The 27,030-nt window shown below is 43.6% G+C and overlaps 3 protein-coding genes across 8 annotated transcripts; 1 reads left to right on the top strand and 2 right to left on the bottom strand.

Annotated features, from left to right (window-relative positions):
* Positions 1–1,616: 1,616 nt before the first annotated feature.
* On the bottom strand, positions 1,617–9,069 carry gnl1 (guanine nucleotide binding protein-like 1). Its single transcript, XM_040165751.2, has 12 exons — positions 8,682–9,069; positions 7,533–7,680; positions 7,323–7,459; positions 7,055–7,206; positions 6,127–6,198; positions 5,632–5,824; positions 5,353–5,451; positions 5,058–5,243; positions 4,633–4,811; positions 4,219–4,405; positions 3,931–4,071; positions 1,617–3,820 (listed from the first exon to the last, which is right to left on the bottom strand). Exons 1-12 carry the CDS (start codon positions 8,752–8,754, stop codon positions 3,549–3,551), a joined length of 1,839 nt encoding a protein of 612 aa, XP_040021685.1. The 5' UTR covers positions 8,755–9,069; the 3' UTR covers positions 1,617–3,548.
* A 473-nt stretch (positions 9,070–9,542) lies between these two features.
* Positions 9,543–19,024, bottom strand: znf384b (zinc finger protein 384 b). 6 transcript variants are annotated; one of them, XM_040165764.2, is made up of 12 exons: positions 18,798–19,015; positions 17,994–18,127; positions 17,536–17,600; positions 17,167–17,389; positions 16,510–16,623; positions 14,205–14,356; positions 14,018–14,109; positions 13,087–13,311; positions 11,846–12,013; positions 11,176–11,254; positions 10,902–11,060; positions 9,543–10,798 (listed from the first exon to the last, which is right to left on the bottom strand). In XM_040165764.2, exons 3-12 carry the CDS (start codon positions 17,596–17,598, stop codon positions 10,430–10,432), a joined length of 1,644 nt encoding a protein of 547 aa, XP_040021698.2. In that variant the 5' UTR covers positions 17,599–17,600; positions 17,994–18,127; positions 18,798–19,015; the 3' UTR covers positions 9,543–10,429. The 6 variants fall into 6 exon arrangements, with proteins under 6 accessions (XP_040021698.2, XP_077951121.1, XP_040021699.2 ...); XM_078094995.1 differs by having other exon boundaries at positions 18,756–19,006; XM_040165765.2 differs by having other exon boundaries at positions 18,323–18,839.
* A 201-nt stretch (positions 19,025–19,225) lies between these two features.
* LOC120810828 (uncharacterized) lies at positions 19,226–26,577 on the top strand. The gene is made up of 13 exons (XM_040165759.2): positions 19,226–20,353; positions 21,544–21,662; positions 22,091–22,332; positions 22,656–22,779; positions 23,009–23,130; positions 23,571–23,657; positions 23,913–24,002; positions 24,269–24,357; positions 25,011–25,233; positions 25,354–25,476; positions 25,616–25,781; positions 25,992–26,080; positions 26,241–26,577. The coding sequence occupies exons 1-13, from the start codon at positions 20,264–20,266 to the stop codon at positions 26,336–26,338; spliced, it is 1,662 nt and encodes a 553-aa protein (XP_040021693.2). The 5' UTR covers positions 19,226–20,263; the 3' UTR covers positions 26,339–26,577.
* Positions 26,578–27,030: the final 453 nt, after the last annotated feature.

The raw sequence follows: 27,030 nt of genomic DNA, 5'->3' as shown, positions 1-27,030 counted from the left end.
TGCAGGTAGTGCAGGCTTTCCCTAAAAGGCCAGCTGGGACATTGCTGGCTCATACACTGGTGCCTATTGTTTGTTCCCCTTTATAATGATTGCTTTTGCCAAATTCTCTTTCGCTCGCTCTCTCTATCTGTTGTGTGTGTGTGTGTGTGTCAGAAGCACCCAGGGGGCCTTATAAAACCAGACAAACACATTTTCCTGCGCTGCTTATGATCTCATATGAAACCAATTCACACACACACCTCCTCCCTCCCCCAGTCTCACCAACATGCTGGCTACGGGGGTCACATGTGGAGCACAAATAGGGGCAAGTAAGAAAGGGGCTGAAGGAATAGAACCCCCAACAACAGCCTGCATGTTGCGTCATGCGAAAGCTTTCCAAGGAGAGAAAAAAAAAAAAAAAGATCGTATCCAAACCACATGGGCATGTTTGGCGTGACCGACGCATGGCAGCTAAGACATTCAACGCAGCAGAATACAATTAACAGTTTCGAAAAATTGATGGTGTCGTGCTCCAGTGAATCTGAGGTCTTTGTCTGGCTGCAATTACCGCCATGCAGGTTCGTGGGCCACAACATAGTTAGCGCTCTAGCTGGGAGAGTTAAGCAGCTCGGCCTGCGAGTGGGAAACAATTCCAGATGACTTCTCTTTTCCCTCCTCTGAGTTCATCCAGTCGGCAAACGGCGTTCACGAGACGCAACAAGTCGGCCCACGAATCCACATCCTTTGGGATGAGGGGGGGGGGGGATCTCCACCAACTTCCATCCCGTAAACAATGATTGTGGCAGTCCTCAGCGGTGATTATCATCACGCCGGCTTTCATTATAAGCATGATACATGCTTGATACACACCCTGTTTTGTTAAATGGTGCCATGTAAATCAAACAGGGGAGAATAGAAATTGGAACCGCTTATATAAACAAACACAAATACAATCCAAGTAAACGCACAATGGGTCCCACCAAGTGTGTTTAAACATGACACTTAATATGTTCAGCTTTCTCATATTGTTTTTTTCAAAATGCTGTTACTGCAGAAATTTAACTGCTTGAACATTGGACATGAAATGATACATTCACATGTGATTATAGCACGAGAGCTCAGGGTCGTAAACCGATTAGAATCTGATGGTCTGGGTCATTTCACAATTACAAGCTTTCTGCTTAGAATACCACATTGGAAAATTGACCAATTGAGTAGTTTGGAGGACTTTAAGTAGATGCGAGTGTGGAGCAGCAGTATCGACAAATCTCATTGTGGGTAATTACCTGTCTTAGGCAAAATGAATTACAACACAATCTTTAGTAGAAAGCACCAACATTTCCGTGAGAATACATGTAAAACAGGCAGTGTAATTAGTCTAAGTTTATACAAACATGTCTAAGTTGTCCACTTTGATCAAATATCGCTAAACTTCTACTTAAGGGAAAGTATACGAGTCATCCGTTCTCAGTTTAATTACGCACAATCGTAAAAAGAGGGAATTTTTACAGTTCAACAATAAGCCATCGGAAGAACTTTCCCTAACAATATATTAAATTATCAGAAAAACAGGCTACAAGCAAAGACTGCGAAAGATATCTTTAAATAAAGAAATACAAAACACTCCGAGACGGCTATTGTTTTTAGATGAATTGTTCTTTTATTGCAGGAAGCAGTCAAGTCATCATTAGGTCTACGAGGAATGAAATGAGGAATGCAGCAAATAGCCTGAAAACACCTCAATCCTTCAAACTAGAGGCTGTCAGTTTGAATATTTCCAACAAAAATAATTTCCCGTCGGCACAAGTAAAAGACTGCCGTGCTCCTAACAGCATGGTAGTGTTGAGGGTCTGCTTGTACACTGTACCGATGGTAGAAATGACTGCAGGGGGCTGCAGTGTGATGCATTACACAGTAACACAGCACGGTGCTGTAGAGTTCCTTCGGTGAACACATGAATGAGGTACGACAGCAGCACACAATATTACAGCACTCAGGATTGCAGCGGAACCATCACACAGAATGAGAGAGTGAGGGGCCGGTCAACAGCAAAATAAAATGCCAAATGCATCTAGTTTCAACAGAAAATGAGATGAAAACTGGGCATTAACAAACACAGAACAGTCTGCATTAAGGGATCTGACCTTGGAGTTGAGCCCTGTGTAAAAGTTACAGTTAGCGAGGACGCAGATGGAGTGTGCAATGTTATTTGTAATGACGGGCAGATGGACGCAAAGTTGACTAATCTCTCTTTCTGGGTGGTGAAAGGAAGTTCAACGTTTCGCTTCTTCACTTCAATGCAGAGTCAGGTGAAACGATTCATAACACCCATATCTGCATTGTAAATAAATAAGCATATTCAAAACTCACTAACGCCTTACAGCTTGTTTTGATTTATATGGAATTACTGGACTATTTTTTGGGCTTAAACTAATAATAATAATAACAATAATAATAATGTGATAATGAGCCGTTTCACCCCTCTTCGTCTTTGTGCTAAGCAAAGCTGGTAAATAACTTCATCAAACTGGTCCTCTGCTTCTTGGAAGGGCGAATGGATTTCCCAGGATGTCCAAACAACCCTGTCATTGATGGCTAAGCATTTTTGGTTGGAACCCGCTGCACTGCCATGAACATATGATCTTGTTTTAGCGTGTCCCCAACGTCCCATACTAAATACAGTGGAGCTCCATCAGCATCGAAGGGTAATATCTGTAGTAGTTAAAACACTACGAGTCAACTTCCTGAAACCGCCTCGTCCAGCAATACACGATTCACCCCTCCCTCCCCCTCCCCCACTCAACACACACGCTTTGAAAATTCCAGCAGACTGTAGAACCACACCAAATAAGATGTCAGTCTTAAATGAAAACCAAGTTCAAATAAATTAACCTCAAAGGGCCGTAATACTTTTATTTGTCCACTTTTATGGCCTAAAATCTCTCAGATCCCACACCCTGTAACCACAGTTGTGAAGCTATGGTCTATAAAGAAGATTTAGAGTCTTGGGCCTAAATTTCCAGCTGCTCTGAAAGCCAAATGGCTAATTCAGTGAATGACCTCATATCGACAGTGCATCTACTTTTTGTCATCCTCTTTGGCATCTCAGCTGTCGAGTCACTTGCAAATGAAGACATTTAAAACCAGTTGGTTTATTATTACGGGCTGAGGGAAGTTACTTAGTTCACTTGCTTCTGAGAGCTACATGCAAAGAAAGACACTAAATCAAACCTACTCGTAGAAGCAACACTAAAGGACAAACGCCATGGAGGAAGGAGCAGAGCGGAGGCACAGCATTCATGTGCTCTGAACACCGTAAGCAGAGGGAGACCGGGTGATTGAATTTAAACTACAGTATCAGTCAAACATTTGGACTACCTTCTCAATTAATGAATGAGAAAGTGTGTCCAAACTTTTGACTGGTACTGTACATCATGTTGAAGTACAGGTAATGAAACAAGGAGTGGAGATGCAAAAAAGAAAAAGTAATGAAACGTGTACTGGGATTAACGGGGGGAGTCAGGGAAGAGGAACAACGCGTGTCTCCCTGCAGGTCTTTCCCTCCGTTATCACTCACACTCATTTTCACGGAGGACATTGTACATGTTGACAGTGAAACCAGACGGCTTATCTTCCTTCTGCCTTGGTTGTCCAAGGCCTTCGTCTTCATCGTCTCCATCCTCATCATCGTCCGCGTCCCGGTCTCTCTCTTCCTCTGGTTCCGTACTGGACTCTCCGTCATCGTCGTCATCGTCGTCGTCTCGGTCTACATCTCCCTCCGCTGCGGTCCTTCCTTGCAGAGCAATGATCTCTGACAAATCTGGGTGATTTTCCCAGTGCTCTGCAGACCATAAATTATCAAATTAAATAATGAATTCCACCCACCCACCATTGTAACCTTTCAAATTCACTAGACGAGTAAACAATGAGTCATGGAAAAGCTTCTTTTACCACTCAAGCAGCTGTAACCGGGTGGTCTCAGGCAGAGGCACAACCTGCCATCAATTGCCAACCTGAGCAGACTGTTAGCTGCGCGGTAAACATCGTTGCGAGCTGCTTTTGCCGTCTTGTAGCCTCTCCTCTCCGCCCATGCTAAAGACAGATGAAAGAGAGCACATGACAGGGGGTTAGCGATAAGATAAAACATCATGGTATTGGCCATAATTAAAAACATACGAGTCTGGGTATCGTGTGATATTTCAAATACCACACATCTGTCATTTAAGGAAATAGACTTACCTTCACACACATCCCATGCAGTCCAGCTGAGGTTCTCAGACCCCTCGTTTCTCTGATGGGGTTTATTATCCATTAAGCTGGGATGTCTCAGTTTCAGCACTGAGAGGAAAGGGGTCCTTGCGCACAAATAACCTACTGAGCTGTAGGGCTCCTGCAGCTGAGACACTGGGTAGATACCGGCCAGAATCTAAGAAAATAAAACAAAGGTAACAATACAAAAAGAAGGGCAGGTAGAGGACATATTTCACAATTTTAAAAAACGTGAGTATTTGAATGATAATTTGAATGGAATATATAAAATCAATAGTCCATCATCCCACAAGTGTGAGAGTGCACTCTTTAACATAATGATATTTTGTATTGAGCCTAAACAGGCAAGTAAACTCAAAAGTTGCATCGGCACAAAAGTTGTACCTGCAACTGTTTGTTCACGAGGGAAGGAAAAACCAGCCCAGGACAGTCACAGAGTTTGACTGTCGGGGTGAGGTAGTAGGTCTGGAAGTATTTGGTGTGTCCTGGGGTTCGAGACACGCTCACCACCTTCCTCGCCACCAGGCTGTTTAGAACAGATGACTTGCCGACATTCGGAAAGCCTGCAGGAGAAAAATAACTGATGGGTTAAGGTGCAGTTTAATAAAAGCAAGCGTGAAGTTGTCCAGGGACGTGGAGTGAAAAGTACTTCATTTGATGCAATTATCCTCTTGAAGTAAACAACTGGTGAGATGTTGAAAACATATCACGGTTGGGACATTTATTAGAAACTGCTTTTCTTCATGAGATTCACTTTTTCAAAGAAACTTGTTCTGAATCTGGCTTCGGGGTTCAAATCAGATTTATACCTATGCAGCCCAGTGTGAGAACGCCATCTTTGTAGAGCTCTCGGGAAAGGTTGTCCATGTCCATAGCCCTGTCACTCTGATGCTCCATCCGCATCTGATACTCTGCTCCTTCATCAGGCCCCTCCCCATCCAGTTGCTCAGCAACAGCATCCTTCTTAATTTTCTGCTCCCAGCTGGATAAGTCCACTTCAAAAACAAGAGACAACACAAGATTTAATTTTAGAGAGTGAACAACTTCCATAATAAAGCCGTAACAACGGAGTATCTGAGTATTATGAGTAAGTTGGATACATACCTCTCCCAGCTGTGATCTCCTGACAGGCCTTCAGGATGTCTAAAGGACCACCAGCGTGACTCCAGTCAGCCTTCTTTCTCATCCTCTTCTTCTGGAGAACTACAAGCCAGCAAACACACCGATGTTTATTCTGACTGCAAGTTGAGCCAGTCGGGTTATTCTGTTGATATTGCACAGGTGTCTGATTTCATCCCTTCTCTGTGTCACTCAGTCCTCATCGCATCACACCACTTTCTCCGTACTTCCTACCCTCCCCCTACGCTTCCTGTTCCGCCTCACCTGTGCTGTAGGGCTGCCCCGGGTGGGAGGTGAAGCAGACTATATGCAGCTGGGGGAACTGTGAGGTCAGGTAGTGTTTCCAGGCGATCACCAGAGGAGGAGGACACAAGTCGGCTTTGTTCAACACCAGGATCACCTGCTTCTGGAGATCTCCTGTGATGTAGTGATATACAGTTGGGGGGAACTGCAGCACCTGGGTGGTTTAAATGAATATAAATCCTTATTAAAATTGGAAGAAGACAATAGTAAAACAAACGTTTTTTTAACCCAATATATACATGAATAAAGGAACGTGTTATAGAACTGTACATACAGAGTCTGCAATAAGATATAATGGGAAACATTATTTTATGAAACCAAATCAGCAAACAGAGACATGACAAGATAAGAATAAATAAGAATAATAATAAAAGTCTGACATTCAGATGAATGTTGACAGTGTCTCCATCTAGTGGTCTGATCCATCCTGCAAGGCTTTTAATCCTTTAATCTTACCGGGTGTCTGATGTCCACAATGAGCAGGATGATATCTGACATCTCCAACACTCTCCATAGCTGCCTCCATGTCTAAAAGAATAGAGTGGTCTGGTCCTTAAAAGTGTATTTATCATTCAATTTTAATTAAATGCTTTGCTTTAACACTGCAGAAATGATATCCAGTCAAACAGCATCATTTTGGTGCTCCACTTAAAAGGCCATCATCTCTAGATTATTGTACCAGCTCAGCTCACGCTTTCAAATGAAATGATCTGCAGTGTTACCATTCTCACAACCGGAGCAAAACGGGACAGTGGAAAACACCAGATAATACAGTGGCTTGTAAGAAGTTCATGGGTCAACCTAGAATGAAATGCTGGATAGCTGCCTGAGCAGTTACGTATGTATAATGAGCTGCGGAGCAGGTTTCATGGATAATCAACACTTTACAGGTAACTCATAAACAGGCAGGATTACTTGATGGTGTTTTCTATCCAGTATACAGAAGAGGTCCTGTCCGCAGACTGACTCAATTTCTAAAACCACATTTAATAAAAATGGTTCTATAGCTGTATGATAAACCTACAACTCTGTGAGTACACTAGATACAGTAATGTATGGCCTGATCCTGGCTCACCGGGTCTGCGAGGTCTAATCTGTATTACTGGGTGATTTCCAGGTTATTACACAGACTGGTACAGTAAAAATACGGTACTAACGGCAAACTGCACATTTTTTAGAAAATTCACCAATGCTCTTATTGTTGACTTTTGTCTTTTATTGTTGCTCGCCAAAACAATGTTGAGGAAACTAAAAATAGGCTGCAACATTCATCAAGCTCAAGATCGGATTTTCATAACAAACTAAAAATAAATAATGGAGGAATTACTGGAATATCTCTGCAACAGTAAAAAGCTCTTATGAGTGTATGAATTAAGTAACTTACCTCCAGATTGTGCTCAAAATGGCTGAGAGACCCAGCTGCGTTTTTGGCGTGCAGGTTGTCCAGATATTCTCTGTATGACTTCTCCTCTTTCCGAAGCAGATTCTCCCGGGTCATCTCATAACTCCAAGCCGGCCGTTGTGGAAAACCAAGACCTGGTGGTGAATTATTAAGTTTAAGCGTGCTAAGCAGTGACCCACTCCATTAACCTACTCCGCTCAGCTTATTTTGAGACTGTCATGTAGAAAGCATTAAAAAAAAACAGGCAGACCTTTATCTGAGGGGAAGATGTCATTGATGTTAACCTCAAGTTCCTTATCCGAGATTGGCTGCAGTACCTTCTCCCTGGCCAACTTCTTCCCCTTTTCCACATCTTCTTTACTCTCTCTCTCAAAATGCAGTCGATACCTGGAGAGAGGAGGGCGGAGTCAAAAAAGCTTCACAGAGAGGATCCGTAATGATGCCAGCGGGGATAACTCACCTGTTTGGGTCATGCCTAACGTCTCTGCCGGATGGCTGCTGATTTATTCTCCTAACATCAGTGGTCTCACTGTCTGAGGTGTCCGACTGTCTCTCCCCTCCTCGCTCCACGCTGGCATTGCGGCTGTTCGGCCCTGAGCCCGTGTCACCTGCAAGTTGGGAGTTGACGGTCAGGGATCAAACCAATCGCAGGCATACATCAAATACCAAGAAATACTTCTCACTTATAAGAGTCTGTTATAAGGTCACTGTATGCTTCTAAAAAGCTAATCCAGGAGGAAATGTGGCATTCTCACAAGCCTAAGAGCAAATAACAAACATATAAACAAATTTAAACTGGTTTCAAATCGTTCCGTAATCACTGGCTCTACAATGATATCATGCATTGATTAAGATATCTCAGGTTGTTTGACCTAGTTGTGTACATTGTGGAATTATTTTCTAATCAATTATTTGAGTGAACATTGTTTGATTGGCATTGCTAAAGACACAGAACAGACTGGCCTGGATTTGAAAATGAATCACCTTTGTACAAGTCAAGGTACGACTGAACGAAAAAAGAGACCTGTTGACGTTTTTAAAGTGTTAGTGTGATACAATACTTCTTAAGAACAGTAGAGCTATTCGCCACAGTTGTTAGTCACACGCTCGTACGTAACTGCGTCCCTGACGTTCTAGTGAAGACTCGTTGAGCCCACATGTGGTGACTCAAGTGCTGTTTAGCACTGCTCTTCAGTGACAGCACACCAACCAATGGGATCTTCTAATGTGACATTCGAACAAGTCGTTAATGGTCTAAAACAAAAGATCCACTGACGCACGTTTCGTTTCACCAGCATATGGTACTCACGTGTACCGTTAAACGTGACGTTACACTCAAATCCAACGGCAAGTAACGTTAAAGTCACACTGTGTCATCACAGCTATTTAACTTATGTTAGCTGAGATGAAACCATTAGGGTTATTTTCGAGGCTAAACGAGTGATCTGATGCTCTACTTGGTAAACAACCTTAAGCCAACAAAGTCACACTGAAACGCTGTTTGCTGCTGAACCACATTTAGCTGCGGAGCAAGAACCGTTGACGCGAACGTTAGCTGCCCGCTAAAAGCTAGCATCGTGATGCTAACGGCGAACGTAGTCAACGTTACCTCTCTTTCTGTCCCGTTTGACTTGTAGCTGTTTCTTCTTCTGTTTGTTGCTAAATGGCTTTTTGCGCGGCATGGTTAGTGAGGTGGTTATTATAGCTATGTACTGCTGCGTATCGCTACCTCCAGCTTGTCACGCAGCTTTCTTCTTGACGTTATTTACATGGGTGAAGTTTCTCGACTCCTACACTTTTCAGTGACGCCATATCCACTGCAGACCGCAGAGAACGGTGGACGACACCACATTTCAGTATTCCCACACTGCCACCGTTTTCATAATTCTGTCTTTATTTAGATTATTTGATTTAGATTTATCTTTACCTCGAGTAAGGCGCTTTGCTCAGTGTGAAGTAATATGCATGTAACAATATTACGTTGCCTATGCTCGTCTAACACCCCCCCTCCTCTTTAATGGATCAGTCCACTTTTGTAAACACCTCACGCGTTTGCACATTCCAACCGGGCAGACATGCTTGAAGCAATAAATATACCTAGATGCACAAGAGCATCATTGATTAAGACTAGTTTGCATAATACAAGCAGCACAGTGTTTGCCCGTGTTTTTCAGATCTTATGAATCCTGTTGATACTTCGTTTCTCGACAACAACAAAAAGGCTTTTGCCTGTCACAAATGGGTTTTATTTATTATGTATTTTATCGTTCATCTCTCCTCTCAAATGTAGACATTTAATATTGAATATTTTGGTCCGGTTTGCCATCTAATCCGTCAACTTGTGTTTTGTTATGGTATATTTTTTTTCTCTTGTTTAGAACTTGCTAATATATTTGCAACAGCAATGTTCCCTAATAAAGTCACTATAGTACACCATTGTCATTAAACTGAAACAGAAAAACCCCAATGAGAAAGATATCAGACGGTTTATTGTATCATAAGCTGAAAAAAGACAAAATTCAGATGAGTCAGTATGTCTATAAAGACGTATTATAAACATAGTTATCGTGGAAGTATAATAGCAAGAGCACATTTGGATAACATTTCTTTTAGGACATACACACAAAGCAGTAGAATAAAATTACATGAAAAGTGAACTGGCTCATCATTTCCGCAAAGGTCATGTGAAGGCCTGTGAATGGGTCTAAATAGGTTATATGGATCATCACATCCTTTAAACACACAATCATACATTATGAACTTGTATATACATTATATCTATATATACTTGATTGACTGTTCTCTTTCCTTTGTCCCTTTTAGGGTTAAAAAGAATTGCAGGCAAATATTTTACAAACATAGTGACAAGTGAAAACTGAAAGTCTCTGCATGGAAGTATAAAATGGTACCTTCGTTCTTTCAATTTCATCAACAATATGACCCTAAACTGCTAAAGCCAACGCTGCATTTGTTGGGAAGAGCAGGAGGTGATAAAACAACAAGGAAGAAGCACTTTGGCTCTCTTCCTATTATAAAACCATCACTGTGATGGAATGAAACATACTTTATTGCCTTTACATGCACCTTCGACTCAGACATGACAGCTTAGCAAAAAGGAAAACTAATCAGGGCAGAAAGAAAAATGAGTGACAAACTAAACAAAATAAAAATGATCGTCTTCGGTTTACTGTGTCCCCATATTGTTTGTCCGGTCTTCCTCAAACTACAGTTTAGGCACAGTCACGTGTTCCTAAGTTCTTGTATCACCTTAGTATTGCTTTTATTCTTTGACTTTCAAACCTCAATTTCTTGAATTAATTTGACCTTCGGCACTCCCCAAACCGCCGTTTGTCACCTCTAAGAGTTAAGGTGCTCCACTTGAATGGTGGATGCCGACACAGTGAGACAGAGGTCCTTGTGGGAAGTAATGTCAGCTACGCTCACATGTTTGTACTGGATGTCACTGGCTGACACGGTTTTATACTGGTTGAGGTCAAATGGACAGGAAATGGTTTCTGTCTGGACGTAGTTGCCCTGGCTCTGTCCCTGCTGGCCGCCGCCCGCTCCTCCGTTCCCAGCACCCCCGGGTCGGCTTGATCCCCCATCAGCGCCGTCTAGCCGGCTCTGACCCTGGACCTGGCTTTGGTTCTGTTGCGTTGCCTGTGCTGCTGTTGCAGACAGCTGGTCTGGGTTGTGTTTCTCCATGTGTTTCACCAGATACGTCTCCTGAGATGAGGGGAGGATAGTTAGTGACTTTATTTTATTAAACAGCTGCCAGCTGCATAGTGTTTTGTATAGAAATACTTTCATAAGTGAACAGTTATCTTACAGAGGTATAAGTGCGGTTGCAGAGACCACACGAGTAGATCCTTGCATGCTTGACTGTGTGCGTAGACATGTGCACCTCCAGGCTGGCTGCATCTACGTATCCTTTATTGCAGTTGGTGCACTTGTAGGGCTTGTCTTTGTTGTGTTGACGCCGGTGGGACTGGAAAGGATATGTTAATTGAAAAAAGTGTTAATACTGCTAAAAATATTTTATATAGCAAAAAAGTCGGGTTATGACCAACCATGAATAAATAAATAAATGAATCATTTCAGACCTGTAAATTTGAGAGTTGTGTGAAGGATTTCTCACAGCCTGGATGGATACACTTGTATGGCCGATCTCCAGTGTGAATCCTGCACGAAAAACAGAAAATAAACAAGGTAAATAAATAAAGTGGAGTGACGCGGAGATCAAAAAGTGGCAGGTTCCTTTTTCAGAACGGCATGAACCTGTGAGCGTTCTCAGTTTATTTATTTTAGCATGTACGGTCAACACATATGATCCGCTCTATTGTTTCAGCTTTGCCATGCACCTCCGAATATTTTCCAATCATATGAACGGCATGTCAATCTCAGTAAACCCAGTGATGTTCCACTCATGAACATTATGGCAGTCTGATTTAATGAGTCACCATTTTTAACCAACATAAATAGGATTCAAAGCTGTGTATCTTCCCTCTTGATGAAAATGTGTGTTTCGAATAAGAGTCTTCATCAGCAAAACTCAGTCGTAAAAGATACTTATTTACATGGGATTTGGATGAGGAGACGAGTCTGTGCCGCTACATGCGGTGTTGAAAAAGGAACCTGCCGTTCTGAAAAAGGAACCTGCCACTTTTTTATCTCGCTACTGTACACATGGACTCCTATCACTTTCATGGTGAACTAAAACTGACAGAAAAACATCGAGGCAAATGAGAAACCCAAAACCAGTGACTCACTTACCTATTGTGCTGCTGAAGATGACTGAGCTGTCTGAAGTGCTTTTGGCAGTAGGAGCAGGTGTAGGGTTTCACTCCAGTGTGGATGCGCACATGTTGGGCCAAGTAGCTGGAGTTGGCAAATGACTTGGTACAATGGGGACACTTATGAGGCTTTGACTCTGTGTGGTTCCTGATGAAGGAGGGTGAAACAAAAACAAGAGGATCAAAAAGGTAGATTGACAAAAAAATATATAGATTCATGATATTGTGCTTGACACATTCATAAAGGTGACTCCCTTATTCCATCCAAACCTTATAGGGTGGCTATTTCAGACAAGTAAAAGGGAGGTTAATATATCTGGAAACTTTTATAATTTTACACTTAATTTACATGAGAGCGTCATCTTTTGTTCCTTTAAATGTTATGCGTTAATATCAAGATAATAACAAATCATCAGTGAACAGTGAATTATCTTGACTCCATTTTAAATGTTTTTCCCTGGAGGAATTGGATGTATAAAAACAGAGGAAGACAACATTATAGGTCATAATTATGATTGTACGGTTTTACAAAAGCATCCATTTAGATTCCTGCTGATATGACATTTAAATTGATTCGATGACAGCCAAAAAGAATAGCAACAGATGACTAAAATTAGGCAGAGAGAAGGAAGGCAGAGCATGGCAGCAAGTTGTTTCTATCTCACGTCCAAATTCAGAAAAGAATGTAAGAAAAAAATGTCATGAGTTGTGTACCAAACAATAACAGAATGGGTTAAATTGGGAAGCCTTTAAATGTCTACATGTGTGCATGTATCTGTCAAAGAAGAGCTGGCAGTGGAAATGACAGAACATGCAGACAAAAAGACTGAACAGAGGGGAAAAGCGTACGTAAAGCGCAAGTAGGGTGCACAAACACAAATGAAAAAAAAATAATTATAAAACAGCACCATGCATTGGAAATGGACATTCAGATAATGTATAAATCATGGAAAATCTTCTTATGGGCAAAGCCCAAACTTCAAAAAATAAGCATGATTTGGATATTTTTTGGAAATAGGTCACGTTGGATGGAACTGGTAGCATGCGACCCAACATCTAAATGGCAGCGTGATGTGCGTTTGCACACCACACTGATCACCTCCCCGGGGAGGGAGAAGACGACTAGACTCTGGGCTTCAAAATGGGAACTTAGTAGAACAAGTTAAGAGGACAGGGGAATATGGTACGTGGTTGGTAACGGGGAGGAGGGGTCTGCAGTACCGTGTGTGCTGCTGTAAATGACTGAGCTGCCTGAAAGATTTCTGGCAGTAGGAGCAGGTGTAAGGCTTGGCCCCGCTGTGGATGCGGATGTGCTGAGCCAGGTAGCTGGAGTTGGCGAATGACTTGGCGCAGTGAGGACACTTGTGAGGTTTGGCCTCTGTGTGCGACTTGGAGTGGATCTGCATGTCAGACTTACTGAGGAAGGTCGCCGCACACATCCGGCACCTACAGGCGGAGAGACACAGAAATGGGAGGGCGGGATGGAAGAACAAGAAGGAAGAAGAGGGAACACATAAAAGGAACAAGAGAAGACAAAAAGGAAAATAAAAGAAATGAAAGTGGAGAACAGGGGAATCAAGCAATGACCCACAGAAATAAATAGGTTTTGATAGAAAATGAAACTCACAATAAAAAGTCAAATGAAATTATATAAAAGATAAATGAATGGAGACGGGGAGGGAAGGGAAGGGGGGGGGGTAAACACATGGAAAGATGCCACGGGAGAAATCAGTGAAAACTGACAAGGAAAAGTAGGTAGATACTCTGAAACGTGAAAGAGCAGGACACAAGACTGCTAGAGAGTTCACGAGCATGCTGTATAAAAGAAAGAGGACCGCCGGCAGCAGGCAGTCCAGTGTGTGCAGAGGTGGAGAGAGAGAGCGCGCCTTTAAAGCACTGATGCATTTGTACCTCAAACACAATACGAGAAGGAATCAACCATCAATAAAGCAGGCATGTTCCGCCACAACATGCAGTGAAGTGTGCTCAAAAGAGGTGTGTGTGTGTTTGTGCAGCAGCGCCTGGTTTATATTCGAAAGCCGAACATCTCGATTTTGATTTTGACAGTAAACAAAAAGAACGGGTGTGTTTGCATTCCACAGCTAGAGCGGGGGAGAAATGGGGAGGAACAGCAGGTCTTTGTACGCCGTACCTGTATGTCTTGGTGCTGTCTTTCTGGCCGTGATCTTCCTCTTCATTTGACAGATCATATGGGTCTCCAGTATGATGCTGCAAAGATGCCACCTGCCAAAAACAATGTCCAACGTGATTTGATCACCTTTTCACGATTATTTAAATTGTATTATTGGGTTGCCCTTTCTAAATCTTTATTTTCGTACCTGGCCACCAGCTGTCAGATGAGCCAGTATCAGCGTTTCATTTCCTGGTCCGACAGGGCCGATCCTAGACAGCGCTGTCGTCTTCTTCTTTCTGCCTCGTTTGGAGGGCGCTGGCATCACAACCACGTGGGCCCCGTCCCCTTCTTTCCTGTCTATAACAGGATCACCAGCAGCCGGTTAATAGAAGAGAATGCCCTCCTGAATATCACCTGTTCTCCAAATGTACATCTCTGCTTGTGTCGACGTCAAACCGAAAGTCTAAGCATGCTGCAAGATAGTTTAGGAGCCGTGCGTATTCTTTTCAAGTGCTGACATTGTAGTGACAACAACGTTGCTGCATTTTTTAACTATCTAAGATGTTCATAAAAGCGTTATAATGTGTAACAAAGGTTAGAGCGTCTTTTAGTCGCAGCACTGTGATGCATTCGGCAGTGGAACTGATGAGCGTGGTAAAGTCAGGAGAGGTGTGAAAATAAAACCCTCGGCCTTTGAACAAACAGTGGGTGAGCTTAAAATGTGCCGTGATACGCGGACGCACACACATAAATAAATAAATAAATCAAACATCCGCGAGCTAAAGTCAGCCTCGCGCCAGTCACCATGTTCTCTACACCTGATTGCTTACAAACCCCGTCTTTGGATTGGCTGGAGTGATGCATTCACACAACTATAGAAGCCCATTTCCGCACTAATGTAAGGGGATCAAAATTATGAGATAAAACGTTGTCAAAAAAAGAAAACGCCCCCCTTCGGTAATCGTAGTGGACCGTAGATGACAACCAGCTATAACCATAATTTACCATCATTACCGGCACATTAAGAGCAATGCGTCCAGCTCGCAGACCGGTCCGTCAGTCTGAATCTGAATATCTTGCCAACTTTACCGAACTATGGAGGAGCCTGCGCATTTCTTTAATTCTCATTATTTCGATTTTCCAAAAAGTCGATCTGTATTGAAAGTTGGCAAGATATTCACAGATTTGGACTTTTTTTCCGGTATTTTATAAATACGGACCGGTCTGAGACTAAGAGCAGCTTGTGTTGAAATGCAAGCTGCATTGGTTCTTGCATTGTTTATAGAAAATCATATTTTTCAAGATCAAGATTTATTTTTCTCTTATAAACGATTAAAGAAGGTAATTCATCTGTTGATTTTCTTTAATTATCAAATAAAGTAGGAAGTGATTAGCAACCTCTGAGTAGCAAACACAGATTTGAGAAAATTGAGAAAATTGTGATGCATCGATAATCGTTTTATCAGTTTAGAATCGATAATCGGTTTGGAATCGAATCATTGACCTCTGAATCGGAATCGAATCGTGAGGTGCCAAGAGATTCCCACCCCTACTGATTTGCGCTCTCGAATTTTGACAGTGATTTGCCGCCATACGCATCCCTTGTCGTTTCAAGTCGCAGATCGATTGATGGCAATGTGATATTATTGGTTTGTACCAGCTTAAGTAATCACACTTTACCTTTTATTTTACAAGAAGAATCCTAACTTTTGTGTAATCTTCCATATAATCATGAATAGGTAACAGTATGAACAGTAGGATGTGATGTAATAAGGGTGAAGAAGCAATTTTCATTTAATTGCAAAATTAAATCAAAAACCATGGACATCGTCGTTCTATAAACTAGCTGTGACTGTTTCTCCGGCAGGTGGAAGATTTTTGGCTTTTTTCTTCTTTTTTTAGAAATTTAGGTACCGTAAGTTACTGGCACAGCTCGGACAATAGATGAAATCATTCGCTGTTAATTTTCTGGTTTTATTGATTTGTAGCTCTGGAGATTAGTCTTTGCTTTTAAGATAATTGCTCAATTGGGTTCATAACTCTGATATAGCTCAGATATTATTCAGAAAAGAATACAATCTCTTTTTATTTTTGCTCTCACAGCGTCACCGAGGACACTCATAAAAGCGTAAATTTAACAAAATGAAATGTAGTATGAATATAGTGTTTGAATTTTAAAATATGGTGGTTTCTACTTCCAGTACAACTGTGGATTACTTTAGCCTCAAAAAGGTCCAACGTGAGTATTATATTTCAAATATATTAACACACATAAAAACCAGCAGGCATTGACAATTGCCTGTGTCAGTCAGGACATAATTCAATATTGTCGGTTTACATTCATAGATGCAAATGCCCCCAAGGAACATGTCATATTACTTTATATTGAAATTAGACATTGCAATGAGTCTTAGTCAGAGAAAATGCAATTACATCTTGTATCCACTAACGAGATAGATATCAGTGTGTGTGTCATTATGTGTGTGTGTGTGTCATTATGTGTGTGTTACCTGCAGAGTGGAGCGCTGAAACAATCATGGTGGTTGCTGGATGACCAGAGACAAACGACTGAGAGCAGGTGGGAGAGACTAGCGTTCCCTGAGGAGTTGTGATGACCAGACCCGCTTCACAGAAAACAGACAGAAAAAAAAAAAAGATTATCATCCATCCCAAAATGGTGACCACAGGAAGTACAACATTTAAGAATAGAAGACCTGACACTAGTGGCCGTCGTATTCCCCACGATTACAGTAAACCCTTGAAATTCAAGAATTTATCTTTAATTCCCTTGTATCGAAAAGTATTACCCACTGGGTTTGTGCACTATATGTTAAACCTGGAAGTGGTGCCATAAGCGCATTGCGTGAAAGAAATGCCTGAGGCCGTAGCGGAAATGGAGACGTGCAGGTGTTAGTTTACTCTAAAGTTTTACTCCTGGCAAAATGTGCTCGTAGCCCATAGTGCTGCTCGGGGGTAACTGAAATGTTTTGTTGTTGCTCTCATTAACTAAATAATTAAATACAAAGCTATTATGCTATGGTTGCTAAAAAATAAAAAAAGTAATCCAATCTAAGCCTTTGGTGTTCTTCTGATTCGGAGCTGGACTTTGATGAACTTTATTTGTCTCACACAGGGAAAGATCCAGAAGCTTCTCCACGCTGACTCACCTGCCGTCATGATGCCGGTGGAGGGGACGGACAGCATGTTCTGGGTGCTGTGAGCAGGGTGGAGGTGTGCCACGCTGCCCACCTGCCCTCCTCCATCTGCCTTTGCCCCAGGAGTGGGAATGGTGAGGAGCGCCGTCTGGTAGTGGGACGCCGGTGAAGAGGAGAAGGAGGCGTTCTTTTCCTGTTGCTCCTTCACCTTGTTCAGGAACATGGCATTCTCAATCTGTAGGCAGACAGGAGGTTTGTCATCTGATTGACCACGCTGGAATAACTCAGTTCTCTTCTTGTAGTCACAAAAAGACAAGCTGCTTCTTCTTCTCCTTCTTGGCAATTCTGACTAAATATTCTAGATTTCCTGTTCAGACTCACCTGTCCTGGTACAGGGATGGGGGACCAGAAATACGATGAATTAAAATGAGAGTCCTCCATCATTTCTGCAATGACACAAGTGCGTCAACAATTAAATTGGGATATGACCAAGTAAGTACTAGCAATGTCCACTTTCGTGACCAAAATATGACAATCAGACATACCAATTCATTCGACTGATTCATCCCCCATGAAACCGTGGCTGTGTGGTAATTTTAGTATAAACAATTTAATTATTATTGTAGCCAAAATATGATCGATACTTCTCAATCTATGCAAGAAGCTGTGTGAAGGCCTCTGTTTAGTTCCCTCCCCTTTAAGGCAACACTAGCGTTATATATTCTGAGAACCACTATAAAAAGAATGATGGCAGAGTGGTATTTAGCAGCTTCCGTTTCACGTTTGACACATTGTGCACCATCACTGCTCTCCTCTTATAGGGAAGTCACAGATCTCACCTCACAAACTACGTGGGGCACAGTGACGTTCGGGGGTTTTAGGGGCCCCGGTAGGCGCGGGGGCTCTTGCTGTAGTCGCTCGTTTGATCATTCAGCCTCGGGTCCAAGTCGCGTAGGATCCTCCTGGCAAAGTTCTAGTTTGAAACAGAAATATATTCACAAAATGAAGACCTATAACGTCTGGGTCCATGCACACGTTTACAGTACAGATTATGCTCCATGGTTGGAATTCCCTCGAATTGTCGAATGTAAAGTTTAACTTTCGTTAAACTGTAGCATGTGAATCGTTTTTTGTTTGTTTTTTTTAGCACCGAAATACAACAACTGACCTGCTATTTACGAGCAGATTCAACTTCCCGGCGTTAGAAGTTGTCTAAACAGACGAAGATCGCGCTCAATGAAGCGACGCTAGGCCAAAACCCGGAGCTAAACTTTAATGAAACAACACCGAGCGGACACTGTTTACTATTAGCCGCAACGCAACGACTCCATTGCGGCCGCTGGCATCTTGTGGTTAATCAGGCCCCGACGTGCCGATTAACACACACGGGGCGAGCTAGCACGCAGCGCGCCGCGCGTCTGTAGTGACCTCCTGCAGCTACTCGAGGGGGGGGGACACAATAACAAGCAAGCCGGAAAAAAAGCAAAAAGGGATAAAAAAAAAACTGAAGCGAGGGGAAAAAAACAAAAAAAACGAGCGACTCTCCTCAGACTTCCGGCTGCGGACGGTGGCGAAACGGCGGCGGAGTCATGCAAATGTACCGAAGAAAAATGAGCGACTGCGTCGACAAAACTGGCGTTTACCCGGCAGCGACTCCCGGTCTTCCTCCCCCAGAACTCCGCCCGGCTGGACACGATTCGGACACCGTTTGTAAAGATCTCCAAATTCGACCGAGTGAAGTTTTTTTTTTTTATCGCCCCTTTGGTTTTTTTTTTTTTTTTTTTTTTTGGTGGATTTTTTTTCTCCCTCCGGTAGCGCAGCCGCCTCGTCTACAGCTTCACTTCCTCCGGATAAAGTCGTCAGACAAAAGGAGGATCTGTGATGATGTCACTTCCGCTACCGTTGACCTGAGTGGCAGTTGATTTCAATAAAAGTATCTCAAATCTGCTCGGTCGGTCGGTTGGTTGGCATCGTCGCAGTAGTGGTGAAATCGATGATTTTCGCCAAATACGTTTCTGTTTTTTGGGGTTTACGTTGTTAGATTTTAGCTTTAAACTCTTTTGGGGGGAAGCAGCCAGCATACCGTGCTGCATTCAGGTGCCGTGGGAAGTAATACTGTAACACGTTAAATATAATCTAATTCATATCACAAATATTGCTGTAATTGCAGGGTTAATACCCCCACCCCGTTCCCCCGTTAATGAAATTATACTCGTATTAATTGATTTATGGTGTGCGCTCTGAAATGGCTAATTCAATCACAATCATAATTAACTGCCTTAAATTATATCAATGGCCCATTACTTATACGTTTATACAGGCCACCTGGTCAATCCATTGAGACAACTTTAATTGATTGTGGATAAATAATTAGCTTACAATTACAATATGTTGATTTTCCGCTTCATTGGAGTAAACGGAATATTGCTCTAATTTCCAAATAAAGTATTATACATTCAACTACATTATACTGGATCCGTTTTTTTGCACTAAATTTGGTTAGGTCAACATATAACCATTTGTTTTATTTGGTAAAACATTTAGGTATGACTGCCTTCCCTGAAGCTAATTCTCCAAAAGAAAACATCCGTTATTCCTATTGTATATTTATTTCCATTCTTAATCTTATTTACAACGTGGGCTCTCTCAAATGTGAGCTGATTAGCACGTGAAGGCAACATGGTGTTACTGTTCTTCGTCCTGCAGGTAATACGGAGAGACTTTGGGTCAACCTTTTGTTTTGTGAACGAACTTCATGCAACATATAAAACTATACACACTCACGTCTGCTTAAGGGAAATCACAAAAATACCGGTACACGCCTCATTGTATGTACTGGTCCCAGTGGAGTTTTTATTAGTGCAGTACTTATCTTGTCCACGTGGCGTCGCTGTAAGGACAGTTTAAACACGCAATACTGTCTCGTCAACATCCGGCGACACGTAGCCCAAACACTGCTGGGAGTATCTGATGCATTTTTTATTATTTTAAACATATCCAGAATTCCCATTAAAGGCCCATGTTGCGTCTAGACCCGTCCTGACAACCCGTGAGTGAGTCGGGCTGTTTAAATTCTCGTTAACTCGCAGCGCTTCGCCACGAGCTTCAAATGGGGGACGTAAGGAAGCTGCAGAAGAAGTTGAGGCAGATTGGAAATCTGGAAATAAAAATCAGTCTAACCCCAGAGGAGCGATTCAAGGTACATCATCTGCTTGTTCGCCCCCATGGTTAACCGTGCGTGTGATCTGTGTGACTTCTGTAAATCCTTAAAATATTTCCCCCACGTGCAACAAAAGCTTATGACTGCGGATTTCGCCACAACTGAGGCGCCATTCAGTCATGATGTGAAATAAAAACATGATCCGTCTTCGCCAGCTGACAGGTTGAGTAACATCCAGTGGAGTAGACCTGTGCGCTTCTACAGCATTAACCTATTCTAATGTTTCCCATATTTGTCACATTGTAGCCAAGCTAACCAGGTTAAATCGAGATGATGGTTTAATGCTGATGTGTGAGGCCACAGCTTTGTAAAGTTGGGTATCTTAAACTAGGAATAAGATCATGAAGAAGAAAAAAATGGGATAAACATGAATTTATGATCACGGCGGAATGAATAATTTGACAGTTTTTGCCCTAGGAAAGCTCTCAGGATGAGCAGAGAGAGAAAAAAAAAGAATTATCAGGAACTTCTGGGGCCTCACCAATTTTATAAATTATTGTCATGCCCTACAACTTTTTCTTCTTTTCTACTGCACTGCAGTTACATCCCCTAATTGGAAACAGGAAAATAAATAAGCACACTTCAGCTAAATAGCATTTGGTTCCCTGGATTTATTTCTGTGAAAAAGTTGCATGTCTGGTTTTATAGCCACAGTATATCAGAAACTGTTTGTAAAAACAACAAAACAACGCTCAACTGGTTTCCCTAAAACGTAATATCACCCTGACGTCAGAATAGAAGATTAGCAGACAGAAATTGTTCATGCATTTAGACATACCACATATAAAGTAGTGGAAAGTACATCGGCTTCAAGTACAGTGCTTAAGTTCAATTCTGGAAAATCTATTACTTTTTCTAATCACTACATTTAATAATTCACACCCGGTTTCTATAAATTCCAAACGGAAAAAAAATCCCTCTCTAAAGCCAGATGAGATCAGTACAAAACCTTTACGTATAAAACTGGTGAAGCGCTCCTTTTGAAGAGGAAAACCATAAAGTATATGAAATTGACATGTCTGGTTCACGCATGCATGCATATTTTATAACTGGGGAGTGCAGTTGCCAATTGTGGTCTAATAAATGGAGACATGCTGAGCATGTTGGTTGTGCATATAAACAACTTGTGGCTTGCTTTACAACCAATCTCGGGCCTTCTTCTCTCTTAGATCTCCAGGAAGGCGGAGCTGCGTTCCAGATTGGCTGAGCTTCAGCTGCAGCTTTCTGGCCCACAGCAAACTCCTGGGATTGTGGAAGACGGAGAGAAGGAGAAGATGAAAAGACAAGTGTAAGGAAGTGAGGGAGAGGTACCATCAAGAGGGGGGCAGATGGGAGAGGAACATAATTCTTCAAAAGCAACAACATTCAGTTTGAAGCCTTTGATCTTATCTTGCATTTCTATCCAAACCAACTGGAGGTCAAATACTGTCACGCTTCACTAGAACGGGAATTTCCCACTGTACATAATGTGTCGCGTAAACATCATTCAGGGATGCCTTTCTCGTTAATAGAGCGCCCCAGGGCGTCGTGCTGAAAACTGGAATCAACATCTGTGGATGTTACCATCAAATTGAGAGCAACACTAATGTTCTTTCTACGCACTGCCTTTGTTTATGTGGGACTTGCAGCGGCTCCACAGGTATCGCTGTCACAAAGGGAATGTGCCCATGCATCTTGATTATTCATTTCAACTCTCGCTCTCCTTCACTGGCACAGGGAAGAAGCCCCTGGGGCCCTTCCATCACAAACGCCTCCAGCGTCCAAGATCCCGAAGGGAGAAGAGCCGTCCAAAGGCCGAGCCACGCCAGCACCGGCCGCCAGGCAGCGGGAGACCGGAAGGGGAGCAGAGATAGGCAGGCAGCCGGAGAGGACGGAGCCGGGCGAGGTGCCAGATAACTGCCGGGACGTGTCAGGAGGCCGCTCTGACTTTGACACCGAGCCGCGACCGCAACAGGAAGGTGGGATTCGTTTGCAAAGTTGATGCCACAGTTTATCGCACGGCCGCTAAATGCACAATGCGGTGCCCCGACTTGTCGTTACACATGTCAAATCCGACATGCGTGCCCTGAGGATTTATTAAGCTCATGTGGCTTCGGGAATTAAAACCGACGGGCTGCATTTGCTCCCCCGGAAGCAAGACCCACGTTTCGCAGCCTCAGAGCTAAATTAGCCCATGCTTCGTAGCGGCAGACTAATCCATATTGAAGAACGGTGTAGATTAACGAGTTGGGGCGCTGATGAGTTACCAGTGCTAATTGGACAAATCATTTCCCTTTTGCAGAGGCTGAATTTGCATCCCTCAAATCGTCCTGGGAGAAGGCAAAGTTTCGCTTGAGGCTGTTGGAGGGTCACAATGACATAGTCACCTGTGTGGTTGCTGTTGACAACCTGGTGGTTTCTGGAAGGTAAAGCGGGAACAAAGTCTCCATTTGCATAATGGCTGTGCAAAGTGAACATCTCACCTAATTTATTGCTTGATATGCACCCGCTCTCCCCCGCGCTGTCCGACATATTTGTTTCCCTTCCCCTGCCTCAATGGTTTTTTAACCTGTTTTCACCTTCCTCCACTTGCTCTCCTTTTTTTCACCTTCTCGCATCCACTCTTCCTCACTCCGTCCGTCTCCCTCCTCTAAGCCGAGATACAACGGTGAAGGTGTGGCACGTTCCCACAGCAACGGAGCAAAAGAACCTCGGGGGTCACGCCGGTGGAGTCACCTGTCTGTCTGCGCCTCCCCCCGAGTACTGCAAGATGCTGGGTGAGGCAACACAGACACGCATGTGCAGCGACCACAGCTGAGTTCCGCCCGTGTCCTGCAGTCTGGTAATTATGGGAGCAGTTCATCAGATCAGCCCCAGTGAGACACAACCTCAGCAGACACTTCAGAGGGTTCATTGTCTGTCTGAAGCAGGCAGCCTTCCATCACTTAAACTCCACCGGCCTCTCCGGCTCTCCTCCTACACGCGCTCCCCAGCTGCTTCCCTCAACTCAGAATAGCGAGTAGAGAGGATGCTGCTCAGTGTAATAGTCACACAGCCTTCAAAGACAAATGATCTTTTGTCTAATCGTGCCCCTTTTTTTCCACTTCCTTGCAATCTGTCCTCTTCTCGAACATCATCACTTATTTACAGCTTTTTTCCTTTTTGTCATCTTCTCCCTCTCTTTTTCCTGTTCCTCTTTTTCCGTCCCTCTTACCAGCCCGGTGCCTGTCTTTGTCCGACAAGGAGAGGTTTATTTTGAGTGGCTCGGCAGACTGCTATGTGAAGATCTGGGCCCTGAGCATCGGTGAGCTTGAGCCCACACACACTCACGCATACTGTACCAGTCAAAGGTTTGGACACACTTGAGAAAGTGTACATATATATGCTGAACGTATCGGTGGTAGACCGAGCCTCGGGGCTCTGAGACTTGAGCCTCGGGGGTCTGTCTACCTTAATGTGTCTCAGTGTACCAATGAATGCCTGTGTGTGTGTGTGTGTGTGTGTGTGACTGGTTGTCTGTGTACTGTCAGTGAAATCAGTATTTCCTTGTTCCCTCCAGGGCAGTGTGTCAAGTCTATCTACACATTCAACGCGGTGACTGCACTCTGCTTTGTGCCAGAGGACGACGGCTACATCATCACCGGATCAGGTAGAGTTTTTGTGCAAAAAGCCAAGAGCTAATGACGCCGTGAACTGGATAATTGCAGTTGGACTTTATATTTGTATTTTAAAGCTACTTCTGCTCATCATCTGCTGGCAAGTTAGTGAGTTTAGTATTGGGCTATTGGGTTGAATGAAAGAGATGAAGGCGCACAGATTAGGCAGTCGGGCTCAGGTGGGTTCGACCGTGACCAACGACAATGACGGGCAGCCGCCTGTCGGCGCGTGTTAACCTCGCACTCTGTCACTCCTCAGACGGGGGGAAAGTTCAGGCCTGGAGCTGGCACACTTTTGAAAACTGCCAGTCAATCAACGCTCACCAGGAAGCCGTCACCTCCGTCCAGGTGGGCGGGTCGTTCACCGACGTGCCACGATGTGCTGTCCACACCGGCGCTGCTCAAGCTGCTGTTATGTTCAGCCTCTTTCGAAAAACACACGAGAAAACAAGCCGACGCTTCTTTTTCCGGAGAAGCTGCCCAAAGTTTTAGAGCTTTGTGATTTTTTATAAATTATTTATTTGTGAAAAGGCAAATCAAATGGTTATATGGCCACACTCTGATCCTCATTGAAGCTTAACTTGATTATTGCTTTCAAATGGAAATCAAAGATGTTTTGAGATGTAAGCCTTGGTGCTCGGCCAATTTTAGAGAGCATACAGTACATGTTTTGAGCAAAAAGGCTTTTTATGAAAATTGAAATGCAGAGTGGCACATTGTGGCAATTTTTTTATTTTTTTATTCTTAATCATCAAAATATGCCTAAAGCATTGAAGCGCAGCGCATCATTGCTTTTCTTTTTGTTGTTCATACAATCCATTTACAACCAACAGCGGCATGGAAATGTACATTTTACAAACACACACTTCTTTTCCATTTACACATTTGCTCTCCCCCTTTTCTGTTTATATATTTCTCTCACACAAACCGATATACACATACACACACTGGATGAAAGACTCAGATCACCATGACAACTATGTCTCCTGTGCCCTCCACAGACTCAGGGTCCACTGGTGTTCAGCGGCGCGGCCGATGGAGGGGTTTCAGTGTGGGAGAACCGGTGTTCAGTACGTGACCCCCTGAGGCTGCTGCACCACTGGGGAGGGGAGGTGACGGGCTGTGGAGGGGGGGCGGGCGGGCGTCTGACACTCAGCCCGCGGGGAGACAGAGCGTTCCTGGCTTACGGTCGGTCCTGGCTCAAGATTCTGCACTGGAGGACCGGTGAGCTGTGGCGTGGGCAAAGAGTGTGTGTTTGTGTGCGTTTCAGGATGACTGAAAAAGGAAGCCAGATGAAGAACATTTGCATAATCTTTCAACCCAACATCTGTCCAATTATCACAGGCACCATGTCCAGACTGACCAATCACAACAGCATCACCGGGATAACAGATTGTGTTCACCAGACAGGAGGCCTCCTAATTGGCTCCTGCCACGATCTTGCGAATGGAGAGAGCTCGCTTAACTGTGAGTCGCAGAGCCAACCGCAAGGAACTCACTCCGCTCGGCGAGAGCGAAAGCACATTAAGGAGTTAAGACAAAATCGAAAGCACTTTGTTTTCCTCTGTTGACCCCCATTTCCTTCATCTCCCTCTCCTCCCTCTAGTGTTCTCTCTGCCTCAGTGTCGGTACCTGGCCTCCCTGACCTGGCCCGACGCTCCCAGAATCCTCTGCTTTGCGGCGTGGACCACAGGGAGCGGAGGCCACCGATGGGTCACCGGAGGTCGCGACCTCGTGGTATGGGAGCAGCTCACCGGATCCGGGAAGCAGAGGTGGGCACAGCTAATGTCAACACCGCTCGGTGAAAGAGATTTCAATATGAACTGCGCAATTATATTTACCATTTGCATATTTCCACCAAGTTCATCTGCTCTGCTAATTCTAGCCCAGCAGAATAGAATAAGGCTGACTTTGACACACACCTTTATTGATATTCAGTGTTTAATCAACTGTGTGTGTGTGTGTGTGTGTTAATGTTTTAGGGGTGATGTCACCGCCAAGAGAGACAGTAGGTTGGAGTCGTGTTTGCTGGAGTCAGAGGGGGACACAGAGGAGGACGAGGAGACTGACGGTACCAACGCACACGCCACAATTTCACACAACATCTGGTCTTCACTTAAGGACTCACATCCTTGATGAGTAATCCATGAAAATGCATATGTCACTACCATGTTCATTCGGGATGATGCGTGGTGTGGCGAATCTCTTCACGACCTCCCTGTCGAATTTAGATTACGAGGATGGCGACGATGACAGCGGCGAAGCAAAAGAGTCTGCCGGCGCGGAGGACGGAGGGTCCGCCCCGTGGTTACGCTGCGTTCTCCAGTGAGTGCTGGCTGCTCATGCTGAGGACGCCACGGCCTGCAGCCATGAAGAGGAAATGAGAGGGAGGGAGCGTAGTGACAGCGACGGAGGGTGCAGGGGAAGCGAGTGTGACAGACTGAGTGTCAAGTGTGCATGTGGATGCAGATTGTGAGTGTGTTAGTGTGAGTGATGGGCAGATTGTTTTCTATGTAAATATGATTTACACAACACAATAAAGATGTCACCTTGTGACTCTCACCTCCATATTTGCAGCACTTGTTGTCTCTTTTTTTTTTTTTGTTATTTCAACCTGATCCTGCTCATTCTTCAAACATTCTTCTTGTCGCTCTGCTTTGCTGCCGCAACCTGTGTAGATAAATGTAAATCAAATTTTACTACTTTTATCCCCCCCCCCCACTATCCCCCCCATTCGTTCCTTCCTTCCTTGCTTCCTTCCCCTTTCTCTTTGCTGTCTGTATTTCGGTATCTTGCTCTCTGGGGTGTCCTTGCCCGTTTTTCTTGTAAACATCATCATCAAGAGTTTTTTAACCTCCTCTAAAAAGAGCTTACCAGAATCGTCCTCGGTATCATCTCTGTTTGCCCCCTTAAATTAATTTATCTTCCTCTGCGTCCATTTTAATTGAACCATTTTTTTTTAAAGCACATAATTAGCATTTAAATCTCTTTCCTACAGTCTCTTGCACTCCCTTCATTGCT

Source organism: Gasterosteus aculeatus, chromosome 20, assembly GCF_964276395.1.
Source record: "Gasterosteus aculeatus chromosome 20, fGasAcu3.hap1.1, whole genome shotgun sequence".
Classification (NCBI taxonomy): Eukaryota; Metazoa; Chordata; class Actinopteri; order Perciformes; family Gasterosteidae; genus Gasterosteus; species Gasterosteus aculeatus.
The sequence above is the reverse complement of the archived record's forward strand: the minus strand, read 5'-3'. Positions and strand labels throughout refer to the sequence as shown.